Genomic DNA, 25415 nt, shown 5'->3' with positions numbered 1-25415 from the left:
GCCAGTGGGAACAGATTGGGCAGGGCCTTATAGTCCACAGTAAGGACTTTGAATCCTGTGTGAAATCAGAGCACTTTCAGAGTTTGGAGAAAAAGAATCCTATGATCTGACTTATATTTTACAAGGATCACTTTGGCTACTGTTTGAGAATAGACTATATAGATAGAGAGGGTGAAAGGAGATAGGTCACATAGGAGGCCACCATAACAATCTAGTCAAGAGATGATGGTAGCTCTCATCATTAGGGGTGGGAGTAGGGTGGTGGTGCAGAAGTGGTGGTGAGGATTTGGATTTTGGAAGTATTTTAAAGATGGGCTAACAGGATTTCCCAATGGACTAAATGTGGGGTAAGAGAGAAAGAGTTCTAAGGATGACTCCATTTTTTATCTGAATATATTTGATTGATATCCAATGGAGAAGCTGTAGGAGAAACAGATTTGGTGGATTTTAAGTCAGAAGTAGGGCCAAGATCAGAAGTTTGATTGTGAACCTGATAATATTAAAAACTGGTAAGATCATGTAAGTGGTGGGATAAACATGTTTGGAGTTTGAGTGATTGGTCTTGGAGGGAGATCTAAAATTGACTGTTGTTGACATATAAATGGTCTTTGAAGCACTGAGATGAAAAGAGATGACAAAAGAAAGAAGTAAAGATGGGGCAGGGGGAGGATTAAGAGCTGAAATCTGGGGCACTCCAATAGTAAAGGTAAAAGAGAACATGAATTAGCAGCAAAGAAGACCAAGACAGAATGCCCAGCAAGGATGGAAAGAAGCCAGAAATTATGTGTCTTGAAAGATAAGTAACGAAAGTTTATCAAGAACAGAGGAGTGGTGATTATCTAGGTTAAGTATTGCTGAAAGTCAAGTAAGTCCAATGCTAAGAATTGGCCATTGATTTTAGTAAAGTGAAGATCAATGGTGATTTTAATAAGAGCAGTTTTGGTGAAGTGGTGGGTATGAAATCCTGATTAAAGCAGATTTAAAGGAGCATGGGAGGGTATAAATTGGATACTCTAAATACAGACAACTTTTTTGAGCAGTTTTCTGTGACAGATAGTGAAAAAATAGGGAAGAAGCTGGAGGAGAAATAAGGTCAAGGGAGAGTTTCTTTTCAAAATAGCAACTGTTTAGTAGATAATTCATGATGTTGGAAAGAGGGGAGAATTCATGATGTGAGCATCGGTGAGAGAGATGAGAGCAGAGCACAATACAATCATGAATAGTTTATTTGTGATAACAGATGGGAAGGGACAATATGTGTATGTTGGCAGTGTGATAAGGATCTAAGAAGTTCTTTTCTCACTGTCAGTTTTATTTGTAATATGGGAAGCAAGGTCATGGCTGAGAATGAGAATGGAGCCAAGGAGAGAGAGGCAGAGAAAGAGGGAGAGGTGGAGGGGAAGCTGTATGTTATGATGATATGATGGTATGATAAACAAGAAATATGATTGCCAGTCACGTTCAAGGGCTGTTGTAGATTTATGGTTATGATTAAAGTAGGAGGAGTCACCATAGTTGTGTTTTGCTTTAATCTTGTTTAGCCACATGAGTGAAGACATAGAATAGATGGGGGGTTAAATTTAGTCAGGGCTGCATTTTGCCAAAGAATTAGGATAAGAGTGATTGGGATTCACAGGTGCATGAGAGGGAATGATTATAATAATTGATTATGTGATGTAAGCTTTGTAATGAGGGAAGTCAAGACATCAAGGGGGTGAGGAACAGTGGAAAGCTGATAGAATCAATTGGTTGGAGGTCTGAGAGGGTTGAAAGGGTGTTGAGGTCGGGTAATGGGAAGAAGAGCTGGAAAGATAAGAGGTCGTGATAAGAGAAGGCATGCATGACACTGATGTTATGGAGGAGGGTGCTATTATTAGCAATAAGCAAGTCTAGACTAGGATATGAAATGAGTGACTATAATAAGGCAAGATCATTGGAGAAAAGAATTCTCAGGACTGAGAGGCCAGGGTTTAGAAAGCATTGTCTATATAGATATTGAAATTTTCAATAATTGAATAGTTTTGGGGAGAGTGATAATAAGCCAGGAGTTAACCTCATCAAGAAATGCGGAAGCATGACCTGTGAGGCAGCAGGTGAATGCAGTCATGTGGAATAGAAGGTGTTAAAATATAACAACCTGAGATTTAAAGCTGGGGGTGTTTAGGGAAGAAGGAAGAACAATGGTCTGAAGTGGCATTAAGACTCAAGGAAATCTAAGTTCTCATCATAAGAAAAAGAAATTGTAACTCTGTATGGTGAAAGATGCTAACTAGATTTATTGTGGTGATTATTTCTCAATATACACAATTATCAAATTACTATGTACAACTGAAGCTAATATGTCTATTATACCTCAATACTAAAAGAGACTCAAAGAAGATATCTTCTCCAGATCCATTGGTGTCAGGGCTCTAGCAGAAAATCCCACAGGGAAGCAGTGACCTCTGAGAACAACAGGCTTTTTATTGGAGAAGATGAAGGGAACAATCTGAGAAAAGACAGATGATGAGAAGATAATTCTGGGGGGCCCAATAAAAGGCTTTTGGATGTTGGAGAGTTGCCTTCGATGGCTCTCTTTAGTTATTTTTCCAGACCACCCCAAAGTTCTCTAAAGATGATGATCAACATTATCTCTCCTCTGCTTAAAAAATCTTTATGGCTGTCCAGAAGTAAGTGCAACCTTGTGGTCCCTCTCCACTGTAACCTCCCTCTGTTTTTTTCCTGGTTATGTCATTTTATACTCCATAACCTGCTGATTCTACTTGAACCATCATCAGCTCTTCACTATTGCTCAAGTGGGCTTTTACTAGTACTTTCCATTTCTCTGTCATTGCTCAAGCTCCTCCCTGTTTTTTGGAAGAGCCCTTCCCCCAATTGATCTCTACTTCTCATTTCTCAAAATATAACCCAAATTCCAGTTTCTCCCAAAAGTCTTTCTAAATCTCACTGATCAGAATTGATCTTCTATAGAACTTGGAAGCCTTATTGGGTCCGCCTGGTTTTAGATTTTATAGTTCTCCTGGAAGGCAGGAACTATATTTATCTTTGTATTCCCCATCCTTCCTAAGCCCATGAGATACTCAGAGTAGGTTCCACTACTAAATGATTATTTGCTGTTTGTCAAATTTATTCCACCCACTGAATACAGGTTTGCATTCCGAAGTTATATAGAGTAAATCTAAGTCTTCTTTCAAATGATGATCCTTGAGTTGTTAAAAAACTCATCTTGAGCTGCTTGTCAACTGAAACATTTCCTAGTTTCTTCAATGCTTCCTTCAGTGACATATTTTTCAGATTCTTTAACCTCCTGCCCACTCTGCTCTTAGAAACAGTCTTATTTTATGGCTGCCTCTTTGAAAACACAGTGCCCAGAATAGCATAGACTATTCTGCTGGTGTCTAACCCAGGCAGAATACAGTCGGCCTTTAATTGACATCCTATACCGATATTAATGTAATACAATTTAAATAAATATTATTAAGTTATTTCCTAACAGTGTACCATCAGCATGGGATAATTTAGATTTTCTCTAGTCACTGCTCTAACCTTAAAAACACATCACTACATTTATCTATCCATAATTTTATAATAAATTGTTGAACTATTGGCTATTGGTTAACTCCTGGCCAATATAAAGCCAATTGTTTAGCATAGAATTATAATTAAGTAAAATTATATCATACAAATTACAATTAGAAACCTGTTTTTAAAAACACACATTTAGGAACAACAAATCATCATGGAACAACAGATACAACATACAACACTCCTGAATAGTGGATATGGATAGCTGCTTTTTCCCCCCGACACTGGGAAACATTCCAAAGCTTTAGAATGTAGATGTATGCCTTTTATTTGTACTTGCCATTCACTCTAGCTTCTAATATGTGTATTTTATATTTTTCCTCATTTTCTTTTCAGTATTATATTTTTATTGATTTCAGAGAGGAAGGGAGAGGGAGAGAGATGGAAATACCAATGATGAGAGAGAATCATTGATCGGCTACCTCCTGCATGCCCCCTGCTGGGGATCAAGTCTGCAACTTGGGCTTGTGCCCTTGACCAGAATTGACCCGGGACCCTTTAGTCCGCAGGCTGGCGCTCTGGTCACTGAGCCAAACCGACCAGGGCTTTTTTTTCATTTTCGATGTACTCTGACTTAATGTTTTATATCCATCTTGTGACCTGTTAGACTGGGCATGCTCCCTTTTTGTGAATTTGTTCTTTTATTCTAATTCAATTCTAGGGGCAGAGTATTTTGACTGAAATAAAAAAGAAGCTGGAAAAATTTTGTGACATACACAAAGCTCTGGACATTACACTTGTAGATAGTGTTTTTCTTAGAAGAAATTGAACTGGAGGTGTCCCATTACATTTCTGCCCCTTCCTCCTCCAGCTTGTCTGCCTTCCCCACCCAAACAATTGGGCAATTTCACATCTAGAGCATGACGGGCAGCACTGGAGAGGGAAGAAAACATTTAGATGTGGTTACAGGAGCAAGTCTCAGAGAGCAGCAATGAAAGCTTCCAGAATCACAGGTATAAGATAAGGAGAGCATTGACATTTGCTGGGAGTTACAGTGATAGTTTCATCTCAGCAATTCCTTTTTCCCCCTCAGTCACTCACTGCTGGGTTTTCTTTGTTATAGTTGCCAGGAAGAGCCTTGCTCTTTTTTTTGTTTTAAAACCAGAATTTCAGTGGTAAGTTGGATGTAATGGGCTGAGACTAAATTTCTCAAATCTTTATAGTGGTAATACATTTAAGGATTAAAACCCTGTGTTTATATATCTACATATGATAGCATAATTTTTAATCCCTAAGTCCTAGATCTTAGAGCATGTGATATTGTCAAACATGATCTATTTGGTTTAGTTTATTGCATCATTTGCAGCAGCAGTCTGCGGTGTTTACCTATGCCGCCATCTTGGTCTCTCCGGTTTTTCTTTGTTATAGTTGCCAGGAAGAGCCTTGCTCTTTTTTTTTACTTTAAAACCAGAATTTCAGTGGTAAGTTGGATGTAATGGGCTGAGACTAAATTTCTCACATCTTTACAGTGGTAATACATTTAAGGATTAAAACCCTGTGTTTATATATCTACATATGATAGCATAATTTTTAATCCCTAAGTCCTAGATCTTAGAGCATGTGATATTGTCAAACATGATCTATTTGGTTTAGTTTATTGCATCATTTGGGGGGAGTGAGTCTTTGTAAACATATAATGAGGATAGAAATAGCCCTTCCATAACTTTATTTATACATATTTGTAAAAAGACACAGCACTCAAGGTGCTTTTGGTTCCTTAAAGCCTCTCTCTTTCTGTACTCAATGGAAAAGTTCTCCATCAACCAAAAAGAAAAAGAAAAAAGAAAACCAAAACCACACACAACACACACACACTTTCTTCCCCAACACACACACACACACACACACACACACCACAAAAATCAATCTGTATTGCATTTAACAAATAATGTACTGAACTTAAAGGAGCATTTGGGAAGGCTTTTGCAATATTTTGGTGGCATTTTAGCCGGTCACCTGAATATTTACTGATGGTGCTTCCTCTTGTGAAGTTAACGACCTACTTTTTGTTTTTCACGGTCAGGTTGTGTGTGTAATAGGAAATCTAATCCTTTATTTAATGTCAGGGTTTCATTGCACTGACTTAAAAGTCTTAGTTTTTATAGAGACAGACTCATAGAAAGAGAGCAGGCAGACATCTCTGGTTGAGGTAGGGGATGTAGGGGAAGTGAAGGAATTGAGCAAAAAAGAAAAAAGAGAGAACTCATGGGCATGGACAACAGTGTGTCGATTGCGGGAGTAGGGGGAGGTGGGGAGGTAGAGGTGGAAGAGGGCATAGAGGGGACAAATGGTGATGGAAAACATAAAATGAAATAAAAATAAAGTCTTAGTTTTTTAAACTGGTACCTAAAACACTTTATGCTGTTATTTCTATTTATGTCAACGTTGTAGAATACCTTTGAGCCTCATTCTCATGGAGTATGACCTTGGATGTTATATAAACACTGGAAATTCACTCACTTAAGTACCCACCCTCACCTCCCAAACAGTCCAGATAGGATTTTAATTCCTTTTGTTTTATTTTTTCCTTTTAATTGAATTTATTGGGGTGACACTGGTTAACAAAATTACACAGGTTCCAGGTGCCCAATTCCATAACACATCATCTGTCCACTGTATTGTATGTTCACCACCCCAAGTCAAGTCTCCTTCCATCACCATTCATCTCCCCATACCCTCTTCCACCTCTCCCACACCCCCTCCTCCCGCAGTCACCACACTGTTGTCCATGTCCATGAGTTTTTCTCTTTTTTTCTCCTCTTTGCTTAATCCCTCCACCCTCCCAACCCCCCAAATTCCCCTCCTCCCAGCTGCCAGCCTGTTCTCTATGAGTCTGTCTCTATTTGCTTTTGTCTTTTATTTTTCCTTTTTGTTTTTAAAGGATGTTTTAGACTTGCCTCTTCTAAAGGAAAACCTGAAACAGAGCAAGGGATGCTCCCAGGTACCATTGTGAAGTTTTTCTTTCAAAGTGTGAATTTTTTACACTGGCTTCTATTTTATTTTTTTTAAATCATGGAAACAGTGGCTTGCTAGCAGAGAGAAGAGCTGGCCTTTAAAACATTACAGATGATGTACCACGTTATCGTACATTTGTGCTCTCTTTCTTTCTCTTTTCCTAGTTAGAGCAAGATAAGTATGACTTGTATCCTCACTGAATCCGTGGGGGACTAGGCTCACAGTGGGGACCGGGCATAAAACCTGCCTGCCTGGGCAGAGCTGTGTCTGTAACATGGCCTTGTCTGTGCACTCTTTGCTATGAGTAAGTTCCTTAAAGGACTAAGAAAAGCATACTTTTCTTGTGACACTGGTTAACAAAATTACACAGGTTTCAGGTGACAATTTCATAACACATCATCTGTCCACTGTATTGTATGTTCACCACCCCAAGTCAAGTCTCCTTCCATCACCATTCATCTCCCCATACCCTCTTCCACCTCTCCCACACCCCCTCCTCCCGCAGTCACCACACTGTTGTCCATGTCCATGAGTTTTTCTCTTTTTTTCTCCTCTTTGCTTAATCCCTCCACCCTCCCAACCCCCCAAATTCCCCTCCTCCCAGCTGCCAGCCTGTTCTCTATGAGTCTGTCTCTATTTGCTTTTGTCTTTTATTTTTCCTTTTTGTTTTTAAAGGATGTTTTAGACTTGCCTCTTCTAAAGGAAAACCTGAAACAGAGCAAGGGATGCTCCCAGGTACCATTGTGAAGTTTTTCTTTCAAAGTGTGAATTTTTTACACTGGCTTCTATTTTATTTTTTTTAAATCAACTTAGCAGAGAGAAGAGCTGGCCTTTAAAACATTACAGATGATGTACCACGTTATCGTACATTTGTGCTCTCTTTCTTTCTCTTTTCCTAGTTAGAGCAAGATAAGTATGACTTGTATCCTCACTGAATCCGTGGGGGACTAGGCTCACAGTGGGGACCGGGCATAAAACCTGCCTGCCTGGGCAGAGCTGTGTCTGTAACATGGCCTTGTCTGTGCACTCTTTGCTATGAGTAAGTTCCTTAAAGGACTAAGAAAAGCATACTTTTCTTCTTTTGAGCATGTTTGCTTTTGCTCAAAATCCGCTAGTTCTGCCACATGCACTCCTTCACCAATCCCAGAGACTCGTCTTGGAAACGAGCTGGTTCCAAGTCTTTGCTGTGAATAAAGCGCCCCTCCCCCATTTTTGTGTATGTTCTTAATTAAAGCTCTACAGCTTCTTTATCTGGTTTCAGACAAGGAGAAAAGAACTAGGGGGCTAAGCCCCTTTCAAAACCTACTCCGAATGCCAGAGAATTTTTTTCCTTTTCAGATAAATGTGATATAGATGATTCTGTTGGGGTGGGGGTGGGGATGGGGTGTGCAGAGACAGTTTTTTTATCATCAAGTGATTGCTTTAAGGGGATTCAAGTGAAGGAGTCCCCATCTATGTGGAGAGCTGGCTGCTCCTTTAAGTAGCCCAGACCACAGTCATAGAGTAATGATCATGCTGGATTATTTAAACCAGGGTTGCCTGCCTCATATCCATCATGCTGTTTGCAATGCTCTTGCTTTCAATCAATACATACTAAGTGTAACTTTAGGGTTTCTACTCTTAAGGGATTGCCCCCTAATCTGCTTTAGTTTCTAGCTTTGCTTTGTCTTTTTCAAAGTATGTAGCTTACTCTTTTGTACAATGAAAATTTCATTCTGACTTGAATGTAATGAGATTGAAATCAATGATGCTATAATTTGCACTGTTTTGCATATGTCAACCCTTTTCAGGGAGTAAAAAGCCCTACTGTGTTTTTGAAGAAGATCAAGTATAAGCCCAGTACTGAAGAAGAGATACACACTGTATGTTTTCATATGTGGCACTTTTATGTATTTTGTTGGGTTGTTCTAAATTGGACTGTTCAATACTATGTTTGAAGCTAGGATGTCATTTTTATAACCATCTTGGTGTTTTAGCACCATTATTATTACTTTTGATATACAGAATGAACTGTGTGCATTTATAGAGCAATAAGAGGATATATTTAATGTACTTTGTTTTTAAATGAATACAAACTAAAAGCATGAATCAATAAAAGTGATTAAAATGAAAAATACATATTTAAAACTCATTATTCTGCAAGGTAGATGGGACTTCTTTAGTTTCATTCTTTTACTTGTAGTGTACTTAGACTAATGCATCATGGCTCTGTTGAGAGATTACACAAGAGCTCTCAACTGAGTTTCTAATTTGTAGTGAGTCATAGATCTTAGAGGCAGCATGGACATTTTAGCCATATTGAGGCCTATTAAGTCATCCATCTACTTTTTACAAAGTTAATAATCCCAATTCCCAAAGTGCTTTCTGAAAACCTATTGTTAAATATGAAAAGACAGAGCAAGACAGTCTTGTAGATCTCTGTGCCATCAGCCCTAGATTATTTTAGTTCATTTCCCTTAGAGTCTACAACCTTTTCTGAGTGCCTACTATGTGCTAACTATGTATTTGGAAAATACTTCCTAAGGGCTGATACAGTGTAGAACTGTATCATGTTGTCCTTAGGGAGCTCTCAGTTGTGTCCAAATTGGTGATCAGTCAGTGTTCTTTGGTTATAAATAACTGAAGCCAATTATTTAAACCAAGCAAATAAGGAATTTAAAGCTGAATGATATGGAAAGAAAGCCTAGAGAACCAGCTTTGCAAAAGGAACAGAAACTAAGAAAAGAACTATTTAACTATCTGGAAAAAATGAACTACAATTTAAAAAAATATTTTTTATTGATTTCAGAAAAGAAGGGAGAGGGATAGAGAGATAGAAACATCAATGATGAGAACCATCAATCCACTACCTCCTGCATGCCCCTTACTGGGGATGGAGTCTGCAACCCGGGCACATGCCCTGACTGGGAATTGAACCATGACCCTCCTGGTTCATAGGTCAACACTCAATACTCAACACTGAACTACTATTTTTTAAGTTTTGCACTATTTGGCTCAAGTTTTGAAGACCTAGGACAGAGGTTCTACTGGCCATACTCCTTTTCCTTGGTTGGGTAGAATCTAATGAGAGAAAGGATGGGGCAGGAGACCTCTCCTTCAGCTTTTATAATAGGAGATAGGACCCTTTGGTTTCTCCTCCCACCCAGGCTGCAGTAAGGGAAAGGCACTTCCCCAGAAGGAAAGAGATGTGATGTTAGAAAAAGGAAATAGACATGAAGAATGCCCACTGCAGGGATCTGAACTTAACCTGCTAGAATAGAAGCCAAACTGTACTAATGGCTGGAAGAAATATAAATAAAGTATGGGAACATTCCTATTGTGGAAAATTTAAGAAAGATTAAAAAGGATGCAAAATTGGACTTTGAAGGTCAACCAGGATTTCAACAGGAGGATGGGGAGATGGCCATCTTGATAGAGCAAAGAGCATAATAAGAGAGACAGTGAATTTTGCTGGTTATGAATGCAAGCTTTGTGCTTAGATATTATGAACACAGATATGTTACCTAATAGCTATACAGACTTGACCAAATGACCCAATTGCCCTGAAGTTGTTTCCTCTTTAGCAAAATGAGGATATTAATACCTGCTCATGGTGTTAGAGTTGCCAGATGAAATACAGAACTCATGGTTAAATGTCAATAAACTACGATTACTTTTTGGTTAATGTACCAAATATTGCATGGGGCACACTTATAAGAAGAAAATTTTAGTTGTTTATTTGAAATTTAAATTTAAAATGGGAACCCTATATTTTTATGTGTAATATCTGGCAACCCTATACAGCATTGTTATGACAAATTCATTCATGTAAGTGCCCAATATGATCCTTGTCACATAGTAGGTGCTCAGTAATAAATGGTAGTGATCATTTTAGTTGTCACCATCATCACAGGCAAAATTCTGAAGCTTTGTATGCCTGGGCATACAAATCTTTCTAATCATTTCTTTTTCGGTCACTGCACCATAGACCATTTCCCAGTTAACTTGTGCTGATACCAGTAGGAGGAGTTCTCATTTTGTACACGGACACAGGTCCGTTCACCTTCTTCTTGTATTTGTATGGCTTCTCTTTCCTTCTGATTGTGTCAGATGTTTCTCTTGTGTATCGATTTCATTTGACTTTATCTTTTAGCCACTCATAATTAATGAATATTATTTTCTATTCCCATCCATAGGCCAGTACTGAGAGTATTAAGAGCATCGGAGTTGGGACTATATTTTAAGGGTCAAGAACAGAGTAAACTGAAGCATTGATTGCAGTTTTTGAATTGGAAACTGTAACATTTAATGGGTATGGATCAAATTATCCCACTTTAACGATTATGCCATATAAAATAGAATTAGAAACCTTCTGAAATCTAAAATAGTTATTCTCTTGCTTTTCCTTTATCTGTGAAGCTCATCATATAATCCTAGAGAAATGTCATTAGTCACAGAATATGTCCTTTATTCTCTCGTAGAATTTGTAAAATGATTTTTTAAAAATCTTTATTATTGTAAGTATTACATATCCCCCTTCCCCCCCTTAACCTCTTCTAGCCGCCCTCCCACCCCCGCTCCAGGCCTTCACTACCCTTTTGTCTGTGTCCATGGGTTATGGTTGATGTCTTCCCACCCAATGTAAAATGATGGTTTGTTGATATGTTTTATTATTTTCCCAAGTAATTTTAACCTCCTTTTATCTCTTTTAAAAACCTAAGCAGCCCCTTCCCCATTTATGCATGGTTATTTTTCTCTTATGTAGTTGTGGCATTTACATGCTGGGACAAGATGATATAGGACAGAAACTTTAAGATATTATTGTTTCCAGTGAGCTAGCATATCTCTAGTACTGTCTGTATACAGAAATAATTAAACATTTGATAATAATAAAATTACAGCTATAATTTGTTAAGCACTTTCCCATAGTTCCAATCTCAAACTCTGTTAAGCTATTTGCATTCATTATCTCACTTAATTCTCATACTATCCTCATGCTGTTTTCCTTTTTTTATGGTTGGGGAAACTAAGGCACAGAGAAGTTAGATAACTTGACCAAGGACATACAGTCAATAATTGGCGGAGGCAAGATTTCAATTTTGGTGGTTTGATTCTCTCATTCATTGTGCTGTTACCTTCTTCAAACAATTTGATAGCAATTTTTCTAGCAAGTTAGTAAAACAAAGCCTTGGAAAATTTAAATTAGCAGAAGAAGACCATACTAAAGAAGAAACCATTAGGGTTCCATTGAAAAGATACATTAGTCACTCAAATGGGTTACTATTTCTTTTCAATATAAGTGATGCTCCACTTCATAGCTTGTTTTTTGTTCTGCTCCGCAGTAGACCTTTGTTTTTTCATGCTCCCTTTTTCTAGTTCCAAACAAAACTCATTCTACTTCCCTGAGTTTCAAAGATTATTTTCTGACCCTCATGTCAAGGCCTGGGCTCAAATTAGAGAACGGACTGAACTCAGCCAGTGCCTTTTGTATGCTGTCTCACCCCATACACAGCAGTGCCATATTTTAGCCCAATTGCAGAAAATAAATCCTTTGCATGGGGTGAAAAAACAAAACAAAACAAAACAAAAACTCAATGGCTAGGAAAAAGATAATAAATCCTCTTTAAAGATAGCATCAAAAATGGCCATTTCACTTTGCTTATAAATCAGCAATTATAGTAGAAATAAATCCTCAGTCCAGTGCTTTTACATCCAAACCACAACTTGACCTTGAAGATGCTATCACAGCCCTAGCCAGTTTGGCTTCAGTGGATAGAGTGTTGGCCTGTGGACCGAAGGGTCCCGGGTTCGATTCTAGTCAAGGGCATGTACTCCTCTCCAGCCCGGACCCTGGTTGGGGCTCATGCAGGAGCCAACCAATCAATGTGTTTCTCTCACATCGATATTTCTCTCTGACTTTCCCTCTCTCTCACACTCTCTCTAAAAATCAATGGAAAAATATCCTTGGGTGAGGTTTAAAAAAAATAAAAAAATGTATATTTTTTTTAAAAAGATGCTATCACAATGTAAAATTTCTACTATTAAACAGAATTCCATGTGCTAAAAAAGAACAAATAAACAGACCAGAAGTACCAGAGTCTGTGGGGATGTACCAGAGTGAGAGATGAGGGGCAATTAAGGAAAGATTTAAAAAATGAAAGACAGCCAACAGACAAGTCTTTCTTGGCCGACTTGCCCCTGATTCTGCCAAGATGTGAGTCAAAATTCAACTCATTCTTTAGGGGGAAATAATTAAGGAAAAATTAAATGTATAATCAATCTTGACAACAACAATAATCTTGGTGTCACCACCTTACATTAGATGCTGCTCCATGGTTTCTGAAAGGCTTTCAAGAATATTTCTCCTACATCTCATTTGGTCTTCACAGCGTGGGTGAGGTGGGATTACCTGTATTTTTTCTGTGACTCAGGAAATGCAATTGCTTGCCCCAAAGTACAAAATTAGTTATTGATAGACGCAAACTAAGACTTATGTCTTTAATTTCTTATGGGTGTTCGTTTTTTTTCTGTTATTTGTATGTTGTTGTTTTACCTTTCACTGTGACAGTTTTCTTTTTCTTGAAGATGGGAATTAGTTGAGTTTGATGTTTTCGCGTCACATTATCTGGAAACAGACATTGTTTTGAGAACTGTGGCTGATGCTTCTTGATGCAGCCAAAGGAATCTGGCTGCCCTTCTTGAATAGATCCTAGATCCTATAATAGATTCTTGAATAGAAGCATGGATGAAATGACATATTTGTTTTCCTATTTGTGGGATGGATTTTTGGTGTGGTCAGAAGTTAAGATCTTCCACATGGCTTTGAAATTATCTCTCTATATAAAAACCTAATATGCTAAGTGTCCAACTGAGCGGTCGACTGACCGGTCACTATGGCATGAACTGACCACTAAGGGACAGATGCTCCAACTGGTAGGTTAGCTTGCTGCTGGGGTCCTGCTGATCAAGACTGAGTGAGATGGGGCCAGACACTCCCTGGAGCCCTCCCGCGGACCCTCCCGCGATCCCTCCCTGGCCACTGGCCCCAATCGGCCCAAATCGGCCCCGATCAGGACTGGGTGAGAGGGCCTTGATCAGCCCCGATACCGGCCAGGCGGAGAGACCCCACCTGTGCATGAATTCATGCACCAGGCCTCTAGTGTTGAATAAAAAATGATAAGAGCTCCTTAAATGGGCCTATGTTTTATTTCTCATTGCATTGAAGGTCAGTGTGATATATTCACGAACAGTTAGTGCTATGGTGTAGAAATAATACCAATCATCCCTCATTTGAATCACTTCCTCTTTGTGTTTCTTTAGAGATGTGTGATGTGAGGTTAGTAAATAAGGGGAAAACTCAGGAAAACAAGCTATTTTGGGCCTTGGTGAATGTGGGCATTGGTATCTGTGTTCCTTGCTATCATACGCTGAATAACAAACTTATGTCTAAAAATACATACCAGATTCTTCCCTTTGATATTTGCATTTTCCCTTTCCTGAGGAACATATGCAAATATTTGTACCTATATGATGCATTTAGATAGAATTTTCCCAAGACTCTTTTCACAACCTTTTGAACATACAAAGTGAATGAAGGAAAACTATAGAAAAGGCAATCATGAAGAAAACCAAATGATTAATTTCTGGAAAGAATATTGTGCTTTGGGAAATTTAAAACGGCATCTTCTGCCTGTGCTACATCAAATTATTTAAGAAGCTTGGAGCCTAGTCGGTGTGACTCAGTTGTTGAGCCTTGACCTATGTATGAACCTGGAGGTTGCAATTTGATCTCAGTCAAGGGCACATGCCTGGGTTGTGGGCTCCATCCCCAGTGTGGGGCATACAGGAGGCAGCCGATCAATGATTTTCTCTCATCACTGATGTCTCTCTCTCTCTTCCTCTCTGAAATCAATAAAATTTTTTTTTTTAAAAAAAAGAAGCTTGGAGAGATTTAAGATTATACAACTATAACTAGTGGCCTAAACCCTGAGCCTAGCCTAAACCCTTGACGATGGCCATCAGTTAGTGGTAACTTCTGTTACTTAACTCCCTGACTGAGAAGCGAGAGGCTGATGATGTACAAGCTGTCATGAGGCTTGTTGTCCTGTAAGGACATACTCACTCATTTATCCAGCCAAACCTTCTGGATGCCTGGATTTATCATGCAAGTTAAGTGAGTAAATAGCATGATAGTGATGCTGAAAGTTTCATGGTTTCTATTCTTTAACCCCTCCTAATCCTTCGTTACTCTCTTCCCTCCCTCTGTGAGTCCCTGTCATCATAACAACAGACCTCAGCATCCCAGAGATTGGAAGACCCCCACCGAGCTCTGCCCACAGGACACACCGATCCGATCCGATCCGTCCTGCCATTTGGAGTGTTGAAGCTCAGATTCCCAAGCCCCCTTTGAATCTCCTAGTGCAGGGATGCCTTATCTTTAGGAGGTGACTATCTTGCCAATCCAGGGGCACACGGAAGCAATTTTGTAGAAGCCCAGCCATTACCGGCACTGGCAGAAGGAGTGGGATTATTATTTCCATTTTCAAGCTGGGAAGCATCTGACCGCTATTAGCCAAATGTGGTTCTCCAGTTAGGACCCAGTCCTGAATTGGGTCCTTAAAACTACTCAGTGTTAATCATCTGAATAAATATCTGTAGCTTTTGTAGTGACTAATGTGGGTGAACCGATATGTTTTTGTTTTATCTTCACTACTCATATAAAACTGAGCTTTATGCTGTAAGGAAAAAAAAGATCTGTTATATCACTCGATTTATAGTTACACAACACTAATATAAACAGAGTGTGTCTTTTACAGTAGCACTTAGGCAGCATGCTCTTTTGCAAGGCCTTTTAGCTCATGGCTCACTAAGTAGATTTTGGAAAGTTGAGAAACAGAGATGGAACGTTTTTCCAGAACCAGTGGAATGTCCCACAAGTAAATCTAGGGTTTTCAATTTCAGATCCTCCGGAAGAACTGAATTCATTTTCTTTCTTCCCTCTTAAAAGATTTATCTTGGACACTGGCTGATGCAGGGACTGTCTGTACCTCCCTCCCTTCTTAAAACCGTCCTCTGCCTTAGCCCTGTCATCGAGTTCGCTTATGGGGAAATGAAAGCAGACTCCCCGTCTCAAAAATGGTGTCTTTGCAGCCTATTAAGCTCAAAAATATTACGTTTGAGGATTTATTTTAGATATTTATATTCCGTTTTGAAATATCACTGCTTCCTAGTCTGTGAAATATGCTGCATTTGAGGATTGATATTAAATATGCCTCTTGGGACAGGAACTACCAATTTTTATTTCAGAAGATAAATGGCATGTAGAGACAGAAGCTCAGATCTAGCATCATTTATTATGCGGAAATCACAGAAAATACCATTTGTCCCCTTAAGCCTATACCGAGTCCCCATCTCTTGTGTTTCATGGGGAAGGTAAGATTTGCTGTGTCACAATTTCCTTTCTTTCTGCTTAAATATGGAATAACTATTCCAAGTCCAAATTACAGGGTTGTTTTCTTGTTTTTGTTTTTTTTTAACTGATTTTTTTATTGTTGTTTAATCTAGGCCCTAAACCTGGAATTGACTGTCAGTGTGCCAAGGAGGAATATGTTACATAAATTTTTGTTGATGTTGTTAACCCTCAACCGAGGATTTTTTCCCCTCCATTGATTTTTAGAGAGAGTGGAAGAGAGGGATGCGGGGGGGGAGGAAGAGAGAGAAGGAGGGAGAAAGAGAGAGAAAGAGAGAGAGAGAGAAAGAGAGAGAGAGAAACATTGATGTGAGACACATCAATTGGTTCCCTTCCACATGTACCCTGACAAGGGCTGGGGATCAAGCCTACAACCAAGGTATGTGCCCTTGACCTGGAATTGAACATGCAACCCTTCAGTCCATGGGCCAATGCTCTAAGCACTCAGCCAAAATGGCTAGGGCTCACATAAAATTTTAGTGTACCATGATGATTTAACAGTATGAGCCAAATTATTTTTAATAATTTTTAATAGAGTACCCCCCCCCCAAGTTTTAACCTCTTCATTTTATAAATGAGAACAATGAGACTCTTTATTTAATGGCTCAGGGTCACATAAAAATGGAATTCAAATTCAGGTCAGTGTAGTGTCAAAATCTGTTTTTTATAGCACTGTGTTAATTTGAAAATATAGAACTGTCTATATTTGAACAAGAAATTTAAATTTAATAACTGAGGCATTATAATATAGTAACTAAGAATAGTAATTTGTAGTGATTTGATGGGTGGGTGTAGAGCAAGGGAGAGTGGCAGTAACATAAGTTATATTGTCTTCTATCATAGTAGAAAACAAAAAGTAATATATAAAATTGATCAAGAAACAATGGGATACACACATGGATGTGTCCAAAGAAGTAATAATGCAAACTCTTTTTTAAATTATTTTTTTTATTGCTTAAAGTATTACAAAGAGGATACACACATGAATGTGTCCAAAGAAGTAATAATGCAAACTCTTAAAAGAGGTTGTACTGGAGGGACTAGGACTGGGATTGATAAAGAATAAAACAGAAATGTACTCATAATTTCACAACTGAGAGACAACTTCTGTACCCACTGGAGTGTTTTTCTGTCTTTTTTTTTCTAGTCACATAAAAGGCCTTTTTTAAAAAAAATATACTTGAGATATATGTATAACTTGTTTCCTTGTATCCACTTTCCTCACTTTTTCATTATATATTAAGTATTTCCATATCATTAAATATTCTTTAAAGACAGACTTTAATGACCTGAATGCCTCCTTTATATTACTTCTTTTATGACTTCCTCTTAAAATGTCTTCCAGCAAAAAAAAAAAAAAATTAACACTTTGTAGAATTTAGTTATTAAAAACTAGAGGCTCGGTGCATGAAAATTTGTGCACTACGGGGGCGGGGCGATGTGTCCCTCAGCCCGGCCTGCCCCCTCTCACAGTCTAAGAGCCCTCAGGGGATGTCCTACTGATGGCTTAGGGAGCATGCCTAAGCCACAGTCTGGCCTCCCTCTGCGGGAGGCGACCGGGCCAATCAGGGTAAGGTGCCACCCCCATCACCCCACTGCTGCTGCCACTCCCGGCCACCGGCCCTCCTCGGCCCTCGCAGCCGCTGCGGCTTTGTCCGGAAGGACATCCGGAAGGACGTCCAGAAGACGTCCAGTCTCTCCAGTCTAATTAGCATATTACCCTTTTATTAGTATAGACTGTAGTTATTTAGTAGTCATAACTACTACTTGAACTTATGAATTGCTAACTGTGACAGTAAATAAATTAGCCTTCATTTATTAGTCTATTTAGGAAGTCATTTGCTTTTTAGGTTACATAATGGCTTTTGAAGTACTAGAATGTAGGGGCTATTGGTAAATGCAATTCTCTTGTTTCTAACAGCTTATATTATGACTGCTTGGACAGAGGTGGTATTAAAGACTAGTTAAGAGCATGGATTGGTATTGCATCTTTATAGCTCAGTAGCGGTGAGACTTTGTGCAAATTACAGCTTCTTATTACACCTCCTTTTCAAGGTTATAAAGACTAAATGAGATAATAAAGTACATAGCACAGAGCATGGCCAATAGGCATTACCGAATATTCTCGTGTGTGTGTGTGTGTGTGTCCCCCCTCATTGTGAAGCCTTTGGTTATTGGACAGAACAACGGTGATTGGCCTTCGTAGAGGTTGAACAGCATCAGAACTTTCAAAGTAGCTGGCCATGGGAAGGGAAAGCAAATAACCCATTTTTAAATCTGGGCCAGCAGGAAGGCATCTTTGTTCTGTCCCATTGAGCTAAGTCTTATAAGTAACTTCAGACTCTGCAGTGAGCCAGCTGCACACATGCATTTACCAAGTTCACGGCTGTGTCTGCAGTGCTTGACAACCACTGAAATGCACGCCGGTGCCCCAAATAACTGGCTTATGCTTTTTTTCTCATTATTTAGTGGCTATGTAGTTTCTATATAAAGGCCTGTGCTGCTCTAATAAATGATTATGGATGGTAAAGTAATGGCTTCCATTTACTGAGTGCTGACTATGTTATATAGCTAAAGGCTTTTCATGCATTATCTCATTTAGTCCTCCTGGCTACTCTGTGAGACTGTTACTATCATCCCTGTTTTATAGATGAGGAAACTAAGATTGATTGAGATTTGGTGTTACCTAATGAGAATTTGAGTGCTGCTCTACCTGACTCCAGAATCTGAGCCTTTAGTTTTACTTGTAGCTCTACTGCCTTTGTTTCATAATTACTGCAGAGCCTCATTTATTGGCTCACTCGACATTAGTTGAGGTCCTACTCTGTGCCCCCACACAGAGTTCTCAGTACTGGGTTATAGCACAAGACAAAAGTTCCTGCTCTCCTAAAGCTTACCTTCTATAATGTTAAGTTACTTGTGTCCATTTCCCTCCTAGAAAGAGTGTTCCCCATAAGGCAGTGACTGTGTCTTATTCCTCTTGATTTGGGGGGAGGGGGTTGGCGGGGTGTAACTGAAATTTTATTCAAAACTAAGAATAATTCCTGGGCATATGAAAGAATTATTTCTACAAAAATACTGGAAGCTAAGGCATGCCACCTTCTGTTCGTCTATTTATTTTAGCACTGGCTTTTATACCTTCCAGAATCCTCAAACTGGAGCTGTTCTTACTGGTACATTATGAAGCATTCAGGGGTTTATTATTGTTTATGATAAAGTGGCTTTTTGATATCTTGGTTTCTTTGACTTCCCTAAGTGTTTTGTAAGTATGTGGGCCAGCATAAAAATCATCTTTCTTTTGAATGCACTAAAAATGCATCAGACAATTACATGATACAATAAATAAAAATATTCTGATATAATTTTAAAAATACATGATATAGCAGGAAAGCCTAACTGTGAGGGGGAAAATCATGATACCTTTTATTCTGTGATTTCAAGAATATTAAATCTTTCCCTACAAGTGAATTATTATAATTTTAAAGAAAATGGTATCATAAAATGTTTGTGTTGAATGTCATTTATTAGCCAGGTAAAGGTTGAAACTAATTTTAAATAGCCTTGGGTGCAGGCTACTGTGAAATAATCTTTACCCAGGAAGTCATCAATAAATACTAGCAAGTATGCGGTATTTTAATAAAGTAGTTGCCTTATTTTTCCCTTGGAAATACAATTAAACCTTTTTGATCCCATGAGGAGCAAATGGCTGGTAATGTTTCTCATTTTTTAAGAATCATTTATCCAAAATTCCTGGCAAAGCAGCTGGCTGTTCATTTTAGAGTTTGACATTGCTTCTCCTTGGGACGTGATGCTGGGCTTTCTGATAACCAGTGCAAACTCCATGAATATCTTTCGTTTCTCTAGAAGGAGGCTACCAGCTGGATATGCAAATACTCCCCGACGGCCCAAAGAGTGATGTGGACTTTTCAGAGATTCTTAATGCAATTCAAGAAAGTAAGTTTCACTCAAATTTTAAATTTATTGTAAAAAACTTTTATAATACTTGGGAGGGGTCCCTAAAACTAGAGACCTTGGATGCTAGAGTTTAAAAAATATGCAATGACGTCTTAAAGGAGATATGGGTTAAATAGTTTGAGACCAGAAGAGATGGTTAGTGAAATGCAGGTTTAATTTATACAACTATGAACCACATAATATTGGGGTCTTTGAAGAAGCCTGGTGGAAAACCTTAGTGGAATTATAAATTCTGTATATGGAATATGCTATGCTATTTAATAAATCACTAGGTATTGTAATTTTTTAGATTCCTGGGTTAATCATACCAAATGAAAAATCTGTAACAAACCAGAATACTATTCCTTTGCTGAGATGTAAGTAGTAGGAAATAAGTGTTGATGCAGTAAGCCAAATTCAAGAATTTTTTCTCTAAAATGGGCATCAGGAGTCACTGATGATGGGCTGTGACCCAGAAGTGAGCCCCTCTCTTCTAAGAATTTTGATTAATCAAGGTTTACTCTTCTTAGGCTACTTTATTTGTGTTTTATGGTTTTCACTAGGAATTTTTCCATAATTAATACATTTAATCTAATTATAGATTTAACCCTAAAGATGGATGATGCAATATCACATACTAAGTCATTAATATTTCTGTTTTGTTATTGGAGCTCTAATCTATAATAATAAAAGTATAATATGCTATTAGACCAGACAACTGAACGACCTTCCGGACCTCATTCTGGATGTCCTTCTGGATGAAGCTGCTGTGGTGGGGGCCAAGGCAGAGGCAGTTAGGGGCTATCAGGCAGGCAGGCGAATGGTTAGGGGCGATCAGGCAGGCAGGCAGAGGCAGTTAGGGACAATCAGGCAGGTAGGCGAGTGGTTAGGGGCGATCAGGCAGGCAGGTGAGTGGTTAGGGGTGATCAGGCAGTCAGGCAGAGGGGTTAGGGGCGATCAGGCAAGCAGGCAAGCAAGCGGTTAGGAGCCAGCAGTCTCGGATTGTGAAAGGGATGTCTTACTGCTGGTTTAGGCCCAATCTCCGGGCCTAAACTGGCAGTTGGACATCCCCTGAGGGGTCCTGGATTGTGAGAGGGTGCAGGCTGGGCTGAGGGACCCCCCCCTCCCCCATGCATGGATTTTGTCCACCGGGCCTCTAGTTCTAGATAATGATGTTCCTCTTTAAATAACAATGTTGCATTTAAAGGATTTGGATGTGAAGATCATTGCATTGCATAAAGAAACAATGCAATTTTTTTGTTGTTGTTGCTACGATGAGTTTTGTGACATTGCATTTGTATGTGAGTTTTTAATAAACAATTTCAAGCATTTTTAGTCATCCCCTTTTGTCATTATACTACTCTCCTGACCTTATGAGATACTATCTCCACTTTTTGGACAACTTAGGGTGGGAGAAGTAAAGTATCAAGGTCATCTGATAAATAATGGAGACCAAACTAGAATGGAGGGTTAATTCCTTCATGAATGTGCTCAGTTTAGGTGTTTAAACACACATAGGTGAAGGATCCTAAAGTTGAAGAAGATGAGGCTGAAATATTTATGATGAAGAATGTAAGAGGACCAGCTATTTGTTCTGGCTGGACAGTCCCTTCAGAATAGGTTCATGAAGAAAAGAGAAAAATTTCCCGAGGAGAATAAAAATCAAATTAATAATAAGTACTGATTTAATTTGACTGGAAATTGCCTTTTTAAGGGCCAAGTAGATACAGATTGATTGTAACTTAAATAAATTCTTAAGATTAAATGAATCTTTTTTAAAAGTAAAAAACCAAATTAATAGATATTAGACAGAAAATAACTTTTCATGGAAAGGTATAAAATTATGTAATTACATTATTTGATGTGAAAGATGATAAAGCATACAGTGCTGAAAGGATTTAAAAATATTTTAACCCAGCCGTTGTGGCTCAGTGGTCGAGCATTGACCCATGAACCTAGAGGTCACTGGTTCGATTCCTGATCAGGGCACATGCTCAGGTTGCAGGCTGGATCCCCAGCGGGGCCATGTATGAGGCAGCAGATGGATGATGTTTCTATCTCTCTATCCCTATCCCTTCCTCTATAAAAATCAATAAGAAAATATTTTAATAAATGATACAGTGGCTTCCCTGCAAGTCAGGAGATGAATATTTTTAGGGCTGAATGAACTTACAACAAAATTAACTAAATGTTTATGAGACTATTTTTATAGTAATTTTTGTTAGCACATCTTAGTAAAGACATTTGTATATGACGCTTTATAGTTTAGAATGGTGAATTTGTTATGAACAGATAGAAGAGTATAAGTTTGTGAGTACTTAATATTTAAATTTAAAAGTAAGAAAAAGAAAGTGTTATTTCACTTTAAAATGCAAATCAAATTTTTTATTGGTTTAAGAATTTTCTAATCTATTATTTTCATGTTGAGAATTAAGTTTTATGCTAAATATGTTTGGGAAGTTGCTCACATAGCCTGTGTTATTTCTGGTAGGAAAGATTTGGGCTATTTATTCACCTTCAGTTTCTATCTGGATTCCATATGTGCTTCAGATATTTAACCAGTTCATTGAAATTTCTAAGTATAAAAATGCATAGTTTGGTTCTTCAAGGGACTGTACCTTAGATTATTGTTTATGAAAAGTTTTGAGAGACCAACATATAAAAATGTAAAAAAATATACTATAGGATTTAAACATCAGTAAAACTTCTCTATTTTTAGCATGATGATGGAGAGTGTTCATTGTTTTCTTAGAATTTTGTGGAATATATGTATGGCCTTCAAGATCAAGATAGAAGAGTGAGTGTGTGTGTGTGTGTGTGTGTGTGTGTGTGTGTGTGTTTCAAACATTTCTTGAGTCTGAGATAGGCCAGACTCAAGAAATGTTTTAAGAATTTTGTTTTTAAGACAACCATAAGTAAAAGCAGATACTAATTTCTCCATTTTATTTATTTATTTGTTTGTTTATTTGCTTGTTTTAATCCTCCCCCAGCTGGTGAGCACAGCATTGGTGGTAGGAGCCTCTCCCACCTCCACGGCAGTGCTAAGGATGTCCAGGGAGCGGGCCTAAGCCATCAGTCGGACATCCCCCAAGGGCTCCTGGACTGCAAGAGGGCATAGGCTGTGCTGAGGGACTCCTGTGAGTGCACGAATTTCGTGCACTGTGCCTCTAGTAATCATATAATTGCTCCTCCATTGGTGGCTCTTTGTATTTCTATGGCTGAGGAGACTGAGTCATTTCTCAGAGACATCCAGTGAGTCATTTTGAATCTAATTTCTTGAGCTCTGATTTCCAATTTTATTTTGAATCCACACAGTCATGCTGTTTCAAAGGAGAAGATGGGGAAGAGGGAAGGGCTGACATATATTGAAGTAGTTATCTTGTCTGGCAACTGTGGTTGTGGTTGACCTTTTTACCTACATTATTTTATTTGGTGTTAGATTCTCTTTGCTTAATTTCCACATTTGTAAGAGAGAGATAATTATAGTAAATCCAGGCAAAGCCTTTAGTGTAGTGCCTGGCAAGCGTCGGGCAAGTGTGGGCTGCCTCCTTGTCTTGATTCCTCTCAACAATTCTGCATGGTAAATTGTATGATCTCCACTTAAAAGATAAAGAAGTTAAAGTTTAAGTTAAATAACCGAATCTGATAGCTACTAAGAGGGAGGACTAGCATTTGAACCCAGGCTTGTCTGAATCCAAAGCTCATGCTCCTTTCAGAGAAGGGAAAATTATGTTCAGTAGACTTTGAGGATCTTTAATGCAGAACATCACTGACCTCTTTTCAAGTCGTGAAAAGGTAACCAAGGTTACTGAGCAAAGCTGGAGTCAGGCACACAGTTCTCTAAATATCACTCCCAGGGTTGTAATAGGTGCTTCATTGTCTGCCCTGTTACAGAACTAATGAAGGCGTCTGTCTCTTCTTTAAAATGAAGTAGCAGTTGGAGAAGCTTTTCATAAGAAACACTAGAGGTCAGGTGCACAAAATTCGTGCACTGAGGGGGGGGGGTGTCCTTCAGCCCAGCCTGCACCCTCTCCAATCTGGGACCCCTCAGGGGATTGGGCCTAAACTGGCAGTCAGACATCCCTCTCACAATCCGGGACTGCTGGCTCTCAAACACTCGCCTGCCTGCCTGCCTGCCTGCCTGATTACCCCTAACTGTTTCTGCCTGCCAGCCTGATCACCCCCTAACCGCTCCCCTGCCAGCCTGATCGACGCCTAACTGTTCTTCTGCCAGCCCAATTGCCCCCAACTGCCCTCCCCTGCTGACCCAGGTGCCCCCAACTGCCTTCTTGTGGTGGCCATCTTGTGCGAGGGTGTTATGGTCAATTTGCATATCACCTCTTTATTATATAGGATGCTGCCCAGGACCAAGTCGATGGTCTTGGCCCCATTGCAGAGTGTATGGTGGGAACCCCGTGCCATAATCAGCACTCTGTTTTATACACAGCATCATTAGGGAGCCAGGAAATGCCAATATAATTACTTTCTTAATGACCACACATTTTTTTTTGAATTTCAAAATACTTTAAGTAAATTTTCTATGGCAGGAAAAGAGCGCCTGCTCTCAGATTTGTATCGGTGAAGATCCCAGCTTTCTTACCCCAGTGTTTCTTTGGGATGTGTTAATATAACCACTTAAATGTTGCCATAACACACTAATGGAAGTTTGCAAACTTTTTATAGCAGAAGAACCAGTTTTTTTTCCCCAAGATGATTTATTTTCACATATCATCTCAATATATAAAACAGATAACTGGGCTGTTTGGGGTGAGGTGGGGTTGGTGGGTAGAGGATGTAGGGCTTTGCCCACTCAGTTTCCTCATTACACCCTCCATGGTTTCTTGAAGCTCCCAAAAGGATTCTGGGGTTCTAGGGAACATACTGAAAACCACCGGCCTATTATAAAGGAATCAAGCCAGCTAAGAAAGGATTTGTGTCCTTTCTAATTATTTCATTTATTTATTTTGAGTTTTCTGAACTAGTCCCTTTTTAAAAATTACTATTAGTAGTAAACCAGGCAGTCTTTGCCTTAGGGACATTCTCAGATTCATTCAAAGAGTAGTGAACATCTAGAGCAGTGGTTCTCAACATTCTGGCCCTTTAAATACAGTTCCTCATGTTGTGACCCAACCATAAAATTATTTTTGTTGCTACTTTATAACTGTAATGTTGCTACTGTTATGAATCGTAATGTAAATATCTGATATGCAGGATGGTCTTAGGCGACCCCTGTGAAAGGGTCATTCGACCGCCAAAGGGGTCGTGACCCACAGGTTGAGAACCGCTGATCTAGAGAGTCCTAGGCTTGCAAGGGTCATATAAATGCTAAGTGGTGTTTAGTCTTTAAAATCCCAGCCTAAGGTGCTCAAAGCTGTGCTGAGTCTGTGTGTTTCCCTGAATTTTTAAAAACATTTCATTTGATCTATTTGTTCAAGTTTAAAATGTGTCAGATCTGTCGGGCTAACGATGTTTA

General features: G+C 38.9%; 1 protein-coding gene across 3 annotated transcripts in view; it reads left to right on the top strand.

Annotated features, from left to right (window-relative positions):
• ANO4 (anoctamin 4) overlaps positions 1 to 25415 on the top strand; it is a 242626-nt gene that overhangs the window by 85641 nt on the left and 131570 nt on the right. Inside the window, exon 3 of one of the 3 annotated variants that reach the window (XM_014530041.1) lies at positions 19856 to 19942. The exons of 1 other annotated variant lie outside the window; for it this stretch is intronic. In XM_014530041.1, coding sequence (XP_014385527.1) covers positions 19856 to 19942 — 87 coding nt within the window. Of the gene's footprint in view, positions 1 to 19852; positions 19943 to 25415 lie in introns of all 3 variants that reach the window. One more of the 3 variants, XM_005882339.2, reaches the window with a different exon arrangement.

Source organism: Myotis brandtii, unplaced genomic scaffold (genome assembly GCF_000412655.1).
Source record: "Myotis brandtii unplaced genomic scaffold, ASM41265v1 scaffold708, whole genome shotgun sequence".
In the NCBI taxonomy this organism is placed as follows: Eukaryota; Metazoa; Chordata; class Mammalia; order Chiroptera; family Vespertilionidae; genus Myotis; species Myotis brandtii.
This window is presented reverse-complemented; position numbering and strand designations above follow the sequence as displayed.